The 10990-nt window shown below is 33.6% G+C and overlaps 5 protein-coding genes across 5 annotated transcripts; 3 read left to right on the forward strand and 2 right to left on the reverse strand.

The window, feature by feature from the left end:
- The first annotated feature begins 2094 nt into the window (after positions 1 to 2094).
- LOC120777563 lies at positions 2095 to 3622 on the forward strand. The gene has a single exon (XM_040108959.1). It carries the CDS (start codon positions 2200 to 2202, stop codon positions 3559 to 3561), a length of 1362 nt encoding a protein of 453 aa, XP_039964893.1. The 5' UTR covers positions 2095 to 2199; the 3' UTR covers positions 3562 to 3622.
- Positions 3623 to 4652: 1030 nt separating this feature from the next.
- LOC120778464 (T-cell activation inhibitor, mitochondrial) lies at positions 4653 to 6649 on the reverse strand. The gene is made up of 2 exons (XM_040110270.1): positions 5891 to 6649; positions 4653 to 5807 (listed from the first exon to the last, which is right to left on the reverse strand). Exons 1-2 carry the CDS (start codon positions 6437 to 6439, stop codon positions 4860 to 4862), a joined length of 1497 nt encoding a protein of 498 aa, XP_039966204.1. The 5' UTR covers positions 6440 to 6649; the 3' UTR covers positions 4653 to 4859.
- A 298-nt stretch (positions 6650 to 6947) lies between these two features.
- On the forward strand, positions 6948 to 8556 carry LOC120778384 (germinal-center associated nuclear protein). Its single transcript, XM_040110171.1, has 7 exons — positions 6948 to 7058; positions 7120 to 7159; positions 7230 to 7403; positions 7458 to 7619; positions 7682 to 7903; positions 7992 to 8132; positions 8189 to 8556. The coding sequence occupies exons 1-7, from the start codon at positions 7040 to 7042 to the stop codon at positions 8466 to 8468; spliced, it is 1038 nt and encodes a 345-aa protein (XP_039966105.1). The 5' UTR covers positions 6948 to 7039; the 3' UTR covers positions 8469 to 8556.
- Positions 8557 to 8646: 90 nt separating this feature from the next.
- On the reverse strand, positions 8647 to 9652 carry LOC120778385. Its single transcript, XM_040110172.1, has 2 exons — positions 9421 to 9652; positions 8647 to 9349 (listed from the first exon to the last, which is right to left on the reverse strand). The coding sequence occupies exons 1-2, from the start codon at positions 9518 to 9520 to the stop codon at positions 9216 to 9218; spliced, it is 234 nt and encodes a 77-aa protein (XP_039966106.1). The 5' UTR covers positions 9521 to 9652; the 3' UTR covers positions 8647 to 9215.
- A 278-nt stretch (positions 9653 to 9930) lies between these two features.
- Positions 9931 to 10934, forward strand: LOC120777198 (probable prefoldin subunit 2). Its single transcript, XM_040108367.1, has 2 exons — positions 9931 to 10140; positions 10225 to 10934. Exons 1-2 carry the CDS (start codon positions 10010 to 10012, stop codon positions 10523 to 10525), a joined length of 432 nt encoding a protein of 143 aa, XP_039964301.1. The 5' UTR covers positions 9931 to 10009; the 3' UTR covers positions 10526 to 10934.
- The last annotated feature ends 56 nt before the right edge of the window (positions 10935 to 10990 follow it).

A 10990-nucleotide genomic window follows, 5' to 3' on the forward strand; every position in this document is an offset into this window, starting at 1 on the left:
CCAGAAAACCGTTAGATGAATCATACCAATTTTTTCTGTTGGTTCAAGATTTCATAGATTTATTTTGTGAAGAAACCCGTATTAAATCGTTTTGTTCGCCTAACGGTTGTACGTATCACGTAAAACTAAGCGAGATAGATATAGCTTTATGAAAATTGAAGTCCGAGTGACTGTCTGTCTGTCTGTCCGTAAAAATGCCACACTGATGGGGGTGAAAACTCTAGCTGAAAGTTTTAAGCAGGCAATTTCAAAATTGAAACTTTGGTCAATGCCTAATGTTCAGTGAAGATGGCAAGCTTCTAAAGAAAACCTACGGAATATTGAAGATGAACTGATATTGAAGGGATAATGTAGACCATTCCCACTACAGAAGGTCTAAGTATTCGGAAAGTACCCGGATTTTCATCCGGCAAAGGTCTGTCAACTCGGCATCATTTCTCGAAATTACTTCAGGAATGTTTGCAACCACTACAACAACAACGGATACTGTGGATGTTTATAAACGTATTATTCTCGTCAAATATGTAACATTTTCATATTCGTATATTTTTCAGGTCGTACTTTGAAGAGTGTCTGTTAATCAAATTAAGGAACATATCTAGAGTGAAAATTTTGAATTTTTTCATATTTTATTGTGTATACTTTTAAAAACGTCATATTAAAATTTTAAATGAATATTTCAAATATCTTTTTAGTTACAGGCTTCTAAAGTGTGGTCGCTGAGTTCAATCAGTTCGATCAGTTTATCTTTAAACTCAGTTTTCTCGAAACACCATTTTTCGAATTGGCTGCAATTATTACTCGAAGACAACTCTGATCACTATCAAAACTTCTGAATATTCTATATACATATGTATATAGCTCCTCACACAACTGCCTACCAGTTTTTTTATCTGATAAAAAATCGAACTTCGGCTGTACAAAAACGACAAAAATTTTAAATAAAATACAATTTTTTTGTAAAGTTTTTTTCGAACATAGGTCATTACCAATAATATCTTCTAGAGCTATTTTTTTAGCAATTTAAAAACACGGAGAAGACAAGAATCTATACAGCAGTGAAGATCTTTTTTAAGCGCCATCAGAGATCGCATGAAATCCGAAAAATATTAAAATTTTCCTTCAAAAAGCTTATCTATTCTAAGAATAAAAAGAAATATATCTTTGTGAAACATTTAACAAAGAAGTTATTATTTAATTCTTAAAAATCGTCTTGTTTTAGAGAGTCATACCAGAGGGGCAGGTTTTTTATCAATATCTCTTATATACCGAGCACTTTTCTCCACTCCAAATATCTCTTCCACGATCATTTCAACGTGAACTTTGCGACAAATATTGGTATTTGATTTCAAGTTAGGTTCTTGCTTTTAGATCCATATGCAAATATAACCATTACATGTAATATAGTCTATGACTTCCGGTGTCTCGTGCCTTATGAACTGTCTAGCCTTAACTGCAAATTTAATTAGCAACAATGCAGATGAAGAATAAATATTTGCTCGAACTTTAGAAAATTACAACGAAACTCGAATATCGTACTCATGGACTATATATATATTTATATATGTAGAGTTTATAACGGGTGATCTAAGTAGGGGACAGATCACGCATGAGTCGATACAAGCTGTCATATTATTTTGTCAAAAAATTAAATCATGCTGATGAAAACGTAACCGTCAATGGCGACCGTTATCGCGCCATGATAACCGACTATTTGATGCCTGAAATTGAAACTCGTAATCTCGGCGACATTTGGTTTCAGCAAGACTGCGCCACTTCCCACACATCGCAACAATCAATGGATTTATCGAGATTCGAAATTCTCGAACTGAGGCTTTGAAAATTGGACTCAACGGATCAACCTTCTGAGACGTAGCCGCGGTCGACATTTGAAAAAAATAAAAGCCATTGCATGTTCTTTCAAATTATAAAAAACATTCTCATTGAATTTGAAATTTCTGTGTTTTTTCTTTAAAAATGTAGGGAACCTCCAAATGGATCACCCTTTACATATAAAAAAAAAACATATTGGTATATAATCTTGCACTATATACACCAGATAGTTTTGCCTGCAAGATAAGACCGCCAATTATTAGCGCTGCCCCAAAGTATTTAAGGCCAACCAGCAACCAAAATTTTGCAAGTATTCTACTTCCGGTGGAGCAAGTAGCAATTGCGGGGTTAAAAATAATAGTAATAATGACGCTTCACTACATTTTGTTGCTCAAATTCTTGTTTCTAAACGCGGTGTTGGCACGAAACCAAAATGTGTTGGAGGCTAACAAACGTGAAACGGTCAATAATTCGACGCTCTTGGAAGTGCATGTTAGGCTCTTCAACGACTTGCTTGCCAAGGATGCGCCGGTGAAGGATAAAATTATAGATGGGCCAATTGCCGTCAAAACACACGATTGCATCGACGAATTGGAAGATGTTTTAACGACAGCTGTGCAAGATTACGACTGGTGGAGCGCAACTTATCTCATAAGAGAGGTCGTCAACAACACACAAAACGCCACTGTACACTACATAGGTTATAAAGTTTTGTGGCGCAAACTAATAACGGATAAGCTACAATATGACCCCGCTTACGTAATCGATTTCTATTTGACACTCAAGAATGTAACGCACGATTTAGGCACGCACACAGGACCGTTAATTACACTCGAGCACGAAGTGCGCGCACAACTCGTGGAGCGTAGTGCGCAACTGCTTGAGGTGACGCTGCATCCCGCCAATTACGAGAACATAAGCGCAATTTGTTTGAATACGTCAAATTATGCGGTTGCGCGACGTATACTCACACAATTGGACGCAACTAAAATGGGTGAAAATATTTTTGAAGAAATTTTGAATGTGACCTTCGACGCTGTTGAGCGATTGGAGAGCAAAACGGATACCGTTAAAGCGCTCAACTGTTTGGGTTTGAATGCCAATCAACGCTTGATAGCACACTTGGTGTTCTTGCAGCGCAACAACGATTTGCAAGCGCTGCTATACAATAACATACAACAACTTGTGAGCACTTGTGATCTGAATAGCTTGGCGCCAAAGTACTGGGAACGCATTGGCGCTTTCCTGCCAACATCTATGGAGGTGCTGCATAATTCCAGCGCCGTGTGCATTCACAATGTGACCGGTGGTTTTGGTTACCTGAGTGAATGTTCGCAAACCTCTTTGATGTGCACTTTTCCCAATGGCTACAAATACCGTTCAGCCTTTCGATTTGAGCGCCTCTTGGGCAACAGGTATATTTTCCAGAGCATTTATTGGCAAAATTATATAAAATTGGAGAATAGTGGCATTAATGGCAACAGTACTGTGCCGCCGGCATTCATAAAAAATATTTATGGCTCGGCAACGCCGAGTGTATGGCAAGCAGTGTTCGTGGGCAACAACGTTGCATTGGTGGACCCCAGCATGCGTCAGTATTTGTGTGGTGGCAATCAGAGCATGTGGAGCAATGCAGAGCAATATGTTTATAGCCGACGTGCCGAGGACTTTCAGTTGTATCAGCACGAGTGTCTTTGGTTGGTAGAAGACTGCAGTGATATGATCTAGTGGGTGGCGCTGAAACACATAAATTAATTAATATTATGGAATATTGTCAAATTGAAATATAATGAATACATTTTTTATATAATCGATATTATCGGACGAATACTTTTGTTGTTTTCACTATAGAGATTTTTCATGTACGGTGTATGTATGTATATTTAAGTTGTTAAGGATGAATGCTGGCGACTTGACAGCCCCTGAACGCATAAAAAATCAGTTGATGTTGTTTTAGCGGCTGAATTATGCCGAGTTGACGGTCCCTGGCTGGATAAAAATTCGGGTCCGTTTGGGCTACTTAGACCTGATTGTGATGGGAACGGGATAAAAAAAAAAAAACAAAAATTTAAAAAAAAAAAAAAAATAAAAAAATATTAAAAAAATATAAAAAATATAAAAAAATAAAAAATTATAAAAATATTAAAAATATTAAAATATAAAAAAATTATGAAATTAAAAAAAAAAAAGTGAAAAAAAGTAAAATAAATAAAAATAGTAAAAATAAAATAAAATAAAAAAAATTTAAATAAATCAAAAATTAAAATAAATAAAAAACAATACAAAGAAATCAAACAAAAAAATTTAATAAAAAAAAAATTAAAAAGAAATAAAAAAATATAAAAGAAATCATATAAAAAATAATAAAATAATTAGTTCGCTACGGCTGTGTTAACGTTAACTTCAGTTACACCGAAGATATGATACCCTTCACAAATAAATTTTTGTTAGCCTAACCCTAATCTATCAAAGATCTTAATCTATGCTTTCATCGATAAATTTGAATGAGCTATAGTGTTTCGATCTGAACAATTGAATCGGAGGCTGTAACGTTGTCTTCGGCAATAATAGTTATGTATGTATATAGCAAATTTCGGGAAAGTACATAAATACTTAGTCAAATATAAGAGTTTTCCATTGAAGGCTTTGATTTTGATTGGTCAGTTTGTATGGCAGCTATATGCAATACTGGTCGGTTATCGGGGACAAGAACGCGTGCAAAATCTCAGATCGATATCTCTAAAACTGAGTGACTAGTTCGCGTATGTAGAAAGGAACAGACAGGTATTACTAAATAGGGTTAGCTTGATAAAATAATATTTTTTGACTTATGGTTTCATATAGTAGAAATATTTACGTTTTTATTTAGGCACATCCGTCATTTGCTATCAGAAAATCATTAACTATTGAGAAAACGCATGCAGTTACATAAATACATATGCATATACATATTTAGATATAATACATATACCGTTAGTATTAATTTCGTTTAAATTCCAACACATACATAAATATTAAATCGTACGCTAACTCGGCGTAAAATCCCAGGGTATGCAAACTATACCGTCCGTTAATACTGAGTAATAATTTGTTATGTGCAAATTTAGTTCTCGAAATTGTCGATCGTCGTACTTTAATAGTTTCTGCATTGTTTCTATCATTTTATCTGGTGTTACTGAATCGTCCTTGGTCAAAGTGTTTAAACGTAATTGTTGTATACACTGTGCCGTCATTTGTAGCTCCACTGTTTTTTGTGTTTGATATTTCTCGGTGCGCTCTTTCGCCACATCCAAGTTGGTGGTGATAAAGTCGATTAGCATGAAGCCAGGACAGGTTGCTGGCGCTATCAGTTGACCTGTAGGATTTACCATTAAAGGGCCAGCTTCTGATTCGATGACGATTTCATAAGCTGCCAATGTGGCAGGCCATGACTTTGGATATTTGTTTACCGTCAGATAATCGCCGATTGTTGTAGTTACTTTGTTCAAATGCGCCGCATATTCTCGAGCTTGTTGCTTTGGCATAAATTTCCTACGACCAATTTTTATATTACGCAAAACTTGTGAAAGTGTATTCTCATAGAGTGGTATACGCTTTAGAAACTCATCGTGTTGTGGAATGTTCTTTACGAAATCGATCCAACTTGTCAGCACGTCGCCGGTAAACAACATAACGTGTCCTTCCAAGCTAACACCAGTGAATGGGGCAAAAACTAAAATACGATTCTTCAGCGTACCCATTGCATCGGCGTGCAAATCAGTCATGCGTTCTAAGGACTTCAAACAACCACGAAAATGTTCGTAATTCCAACCACAATCGTAGCGTATATCTTTCAGCTGCAAACGCTTTGTTACAGCTTGTTGTAACTTTTTTACCTCCTCTTTTAAGTCATCCAACTCAGCTGAACGTACCTTTGCCAAAGGCGCATTTTTCTTTAGCCATGAATCCAATGTTTTCTTTTCTTCTTCTTTTGTCTAAAAGAATTTACAGATAACTTTTTATTTGAAATATCCAATATTTAACGATATTACTATTAACGGATACTTGAAAAACTTACAGTATAGAAAGCGTTTTCAAAGCCTGAGAATTGCGATCCGTAGTTAAAGTCGCCACCACCTTTAAACGGACTTGTAGCATATGAAAAACCTGCCGCAGTTGCTGTTGCACTTGCAGGCGCCGTTGCTGGCATTGATTTAATTTTTTTAACATAATCCGTTGGAAGATTGCATAATTCCAACAAACGCTGTACCAACATTTTCGGATCTTTTGAATTGCGATCCAATGTTACCTTGATCAACTTGAAGGTATCACGTTTTGTCGCATTACCATCGCGTATATAAAACTGCAACGTTTTAGTTTCGTGTAACGCTTGGTATTTTCGCTCATACAACGACTCCATGTGTGCACTCAGCAGCTTCAATGAGTTCTCATTAACATTACGCTGTTCCGGATGTTGTCCAAACAAGTCTGGATGTACGGCAAAGTAAAACGGACGCAAAGCGTTGGTCAGTTCGGTACTTATATGTCTCCAAATGGCATTTGAGCAAGTTGATTGCAGTAGTTGGTGTTGGCTTTTAATTCCAACAGAATTCAAACGAAACAGCATACTTTTATTCAACTACAAATTATATAAGCATGTGGACGAAGAACAAGGTTTGGTGGTACACTTTATTTTATCTAAACAAACATATATAATTAAATTTGAGCCGAATTATTAGCAGATGGATAATTTTAACACTATCTAAAAGATTTATGTTGTTGGAAGCCTAGATTTGTGCAAAAAATCAACTATAACCAGAAAGAATACACAGAACAAAACAGACAACAGCTGATATACAAATTTTGTGTGGTAGATTAGGATTACCATCCTTTTTTTGAAAAATTATTTCAAATTTCTAAATCAAATTCGAAGTATTTACTCATTTCGTTTAAAAACCATTTATTATCATAATATGAAATATAATATATTTCAGTACACTTCATTGGTTCGGAAACTATATTCTTTATAATTTAATATAGACGAAGTAATAAAGCATTATTTTTATTTGTTTATGTTTTTCAAGGGTTAGTTTTTCGCCGCAATTTTGACAACAGCTGTTCAGTAGTTTTTTTGTTGCCATTAATTTTCGCTATGTTTTGGTAATTTCTGCTGATAGCTTTTTTTCTTTTCTAAACACCTGCCCTTAAATTTTATTACTAAATACTTATGTCGAACCACATTAAAGGTAATTTAGAGAGCGATTTTTATTAGTAACATTATAAATGTTTTTTTGTTTTATCTTGTAGGCACTTGTGAATTATTTTGTCCAGATGCGGAGGCCAAACTGTAAGTTGCACAAGTAAAATATTACAATTTCAATAAACTGAAGGCACTTAAATTATTTACAAAATTGCAGACGTATAAAAGAAAGACTACTACATTATTATGAACTGAAAAATGGCGAAAAGAATGTGCCAGGGCAGTTGGTGAAGGCATTTGCCCGTTCAGCTGCGGGAGTTAAAGCACCCCGAGCAAAGGATTTACGCACCGAGATATGTTTGCAAAGGACTGTGGAATACTTATTAAAAGAGTATGATTTATATAAATACAATACCAACAAATTAAAAACAATATCAATTTCTAGTATAATTTTAGACAAACGGCGATCGTACAATTTCATGTATGATTTTATATTTGATCGATTACGCGCAGTTCGTCAGGAAGTAGTCATGCAACAGTATAATGAGCGGCAAACATTAAAGTTACTAGAACCAATGATAATGTTTTTGGCTTACAGTCGTTATAGGTAAACTTTTTACGTATTATTTTACATTTTATAGTAAAATAAAATGTTGTTTAAAATTGCAGACTTTGTGAAGAGCAAATAGATAATTTTGATGCGAAAATTTGCAATCAACATTTGCAAGAATGTCTGAAACGTGTTCTCTGTTGCTACGATGATATTGATGTAGACAATCTGAATTTAAGTGAGTTAAATAGACGCAGCTTTGTTGAAGCAATTTACCTTCTCTTCAATTTGGGAACTACAGAAGCGCTTAACCGTGCACTAAGTTTGCCAACGGAAGTATGGTAAATCTTATATAAGAAATGTATATTAAGAAAATCTAAATTGCGTGGACTGTGGAATACTTATAAAACTTTAAACTTCATATTTCAGCAAAAATGAAACATTTGATTTAGCATATCGAATAGCTATAAACTACTATCAAGGAAATTTCTACCGCGTGCTAGTGGGTATACAAAAACTGCCACATATTTTAAGTGCAATGGCTGCTTTGAAATTGCAGACATTAAGACGGTATGCATTAAATATACGAATATGTGATTTTAATATAACAGTTTTACTTTTTACAGAAAGGTGTACTTGGTATTCGCACATGCGTATACAAGTAAGCAATTATTTGTGCCGGCTAGCTTTTTATGCAAGTTGTTATTATATGAAGACGTCAGTAATTTATTAGAAGACTGCAAATATTATAATATAAAATTAAGCGAAGACAAGTCAAGTTTACAGTTCCAGAAATCGGAATTTAATATAAATGCAGTAACTTTGAAGGAGACACACGAAAGTTTTGTTGAGAAGAAACTTGCAAAAATTTATCTACCAGAAGTTTTACTCTTAAAACGTGTATAATATATGTAAATACATTTACGAATTTGGTTTATATATGGGGATGTTTAGATTGTATTACGAAATAAATGAAAATTATGATGAATTCATATACGAGTACATATAAAAGTGTCCAGTGAGTGTTTTGTTTCTTTCTATACTATTTGCAGAAGATACCCTTATTTACCCCGAAAATATACAGATTTTTAATTTTTCACAAATTAGCTTTTAATACTTGTTCTTGATAAATGTGGAAATTGTTTGCTTAACTATATTACATATGTAATGTATGTATGTGTAAAGTTTAGGTGTGGACAAAAATATTAAAATTTCTTTTTTTTTTTGATATACTTAACAATTAGCATTTGCATAGTGTTTTTTTAACTTTGCAGCCTTTTAATATGTTAAATGTTAATTATTTAAAAATAAATATAACAATAATATTTGTTCACTTTTAAATATTTTTAAGAGTACTTGTTACAAGGCATTACTGAAATGAGTTCACTATCGAGGTATTGTTACACTATTAAATAAATAATGTCCTTTGTTTTCATATACTGGTGTTGCAACATTTTCTTACTTGCTGGGTCTCGATAACATTTGAATATTTTTCCCGATGTGTAGCTTACAGTACGTTTGTGTAGAAATCTTTATTTTCACTTTAATGCACTTATAATGACTATTTATATGTTGGAATTTTCACCTCGCTATATGTGATTGTTCCAGTGTTTCTACCGGCTACCAGACAATGCAATCACTATATCACTATAGTTATGCGATTTTGCTACCCTGCTGATCAATAATTGTGGAAATGGGTGTAATACCAAGTATATTTCCCGTGAACGATAAAAGCACCGAATAGTTAAAGTACCAAAAGAGACAAAAGAGTACTGCAAATATTACATCTGAAATTAAGGCAATAAAATTTTTATCAAAAATAAATTTATTAGTATATAGCTACTGAATGATAGCTTACGAATTGTCACACGTTCCCACTTTTCGACCATGTACAGCTCAGTGACCATAAGGTATCGAAACCACCAATAGTTGCAGAAATCAATTATATTTTGTAGCATTTTAATAGATTTAATATTTTAATTTTAATAGTGTAATGTGAATCACACAAAACTCTTGAGGAGTACCAATTACTTCAATTAAAAATTGTACAGTGATAAGATAGACACTTATGACAAATTTGCTGCCTTTTTCTTGTGGCGAAGGAATTTAGTGCTACCAGAGTGAAATTTTGTATAAACAGAAAAAAAATTGTAGCGAATCTTGCAAATAATATTAATTAAATATATTTATATTTTGTAAGCTATTATTTGCCTTAAATTTCCAATTTATCGATATTTACTATTTAATTAATTTCAGCTGTATGCATATGTGCCAGACTTAAAAAAATTAATTAAAATGTGATATTTAAAAAGTGATGTTGCAATCCTGTTTACGGCAAATTGGTTGCTGTCAAATATCAGATTGAAATTAGTAATCACTTCCAGACGCAAATCTGCCGAAAAAGTTTACTGTTTTCCGTGCATCTGTTAACAAAATCACAGAAAACAATGGCCAGTGAACAAGCTAAAGAAGCCAAATTGAACGAGAAGATTATTGGCGAGTTCCAACAGCTAAGAAATGAACAACGAAATCTTGTAAACAATTTAAATACGCTGGAAATGGATCTGAAAGAACACAAGTATGTCTGAGGACCTAACCTCAATTGATATATCGTATATCAAAACTATTTTGAAAATTCTAAATTAGAGACATTCCATTTTAGAACTGTGATAGAAACCCTCAAAACAGTGGATCCAGAACGCAAATGCTTCCGACTGATTGGCGGTGTGCTGGCAGAACGAACCGTCAAAGATGTGTTACCGCAACTCATTGAAAATAAAGACTTCATTGAGAAGACGATCACACGCGTAAATGAAGACCTCACCGCAAAAGGACAACAGATTAATAAATTCAAAGAAGAACACAATATAAAGATACGCGGTGAACAAATGTCCAATGAGCAACCAAGAAGTGAAGAGGAAGAAAAAACATCGGAAAATCGAAATGTTTTGGTGTCGAACTAAATACAAATTTTAGTGAAAATGAATATGATGTGTGATGTGAGCATGAACTAAGTATTGTTAAGCTCACGCAATTCGCGTTCATAATTCTGAAATGAGTGTGGGAATTCTCAATAATCAAAGATAACAATTACACTTAATATCTGTAATAAGCTTAATTTTCATTAAATCGAAAAGTGTTTCAATTCTGTTGCATGGAATTGAAGGTTAATCTAGTTTCCATAATAAATTGAAGGTTGTTTGCGAAGAAATAAACACTTTCATTAATTAAAATTGTATATGTATATTTAATTAAAATATTTTTTTAAAAACAAAAAAATGTTTTGTAATATCTAAAAATAGAATGGATACTTTCCCGCACCTCTTAATTAAATTGCCTATGGGTCCAATAAATAACATACCTAACACCTTATATCATATCTTTGGTAAAAATTATATATCAAATAATTGTATGGATGGAACCCCACA

This window comes from Bactrocera tryoni, chromosome 5 (genome assembly GCF_016617805.1).
Source record: "Bactrocera tryoni isolate S06 chromosome 5, CSIRO_BtryS06_freeze2, whole genome shotgun sequence".
Classification (NCBI taxonomy): domain Eukaryota; kingdom Metazoa; phylum Arthropoda; class Insecta; order Diptera; family Tephritidae; genus Bactrocera; species Bactrocera tryoni.

What these genes read in the sequence shown, in the direction of transcription:
- LOC120777563 (XM_040108959.1), top strand. Translation starts at nt 2,200, where the DNA reads ATGACGCTTCACTACATTTTGTTGCTCAAATTCTTGTTTCTAAACGCG.
- LOC120778464 (XM_040110270.1), bottom strand. Translation starts at nt 6,439, where the DNA reads ATGCTGTTTCGTTTGAATTCTGTTGGAATTAAAAGCCAACACCAACTA. An exon ending in TTGAAAACGCTTTCTATACT is followed by an intron (nt 5,808 to 5,890) that starts GTAAGTTTTTCA and finishes AAATTCTTTTAG; the next exon opens with ACAAAAGAAGAAGAAAAGAA.
- LOC120778384 (XM_040110171.1), top strand. An exon ending in GTGGAATACTTATTAAAAGA is followed by an intron (nt 7,404 to 7,457) that starts GTATGATTTATA and finishes ATCAATTTCTAG; the next exon opens with TATAATTTTAGACAAACGGC. An exon ending in AAATTGCAGACATTAAGACG is followed by an intron (nt 8,133 to 8,188) that starts GTATGCATTAAA and finishes TACTTTTTACAG; the next exon opens with AAAGGTGTACTTGGTATTCG.
- LOC120778385 (XM_040110172.1), bottom strand. Translation starts at nt 9,520, where the DNA reads ATGCTACAAAATATAATTGATTTCTGCAACTATTGGTGGTTTCGATAC. An exon ending in GTGGGAACGTGTGACAATTC is followed by an intron (nt 9,350 to 9,420) that starts GTAAGCTATCAT and finishes CCTTAATTTCAG; the next exon opens with ATGTAATATTTGCAGTACTC.
- LOC120777198 (XM_040108367.1), top strand. Translation starts at nt 10,010, where the DNA reads ATGGCCAGTGAACAAGCTAAAGAAGCCAAATTGAACGAGAAGATTATT. An exon ending in ATGGATCTGAAAGAACACAA is followed by an intron (nt 10,141 to 10,224) that starts GTATGTCTGAGG and finishes ATTCCATTTTAG; the next exon opens with AACTGTGATAGAAACCCTCA.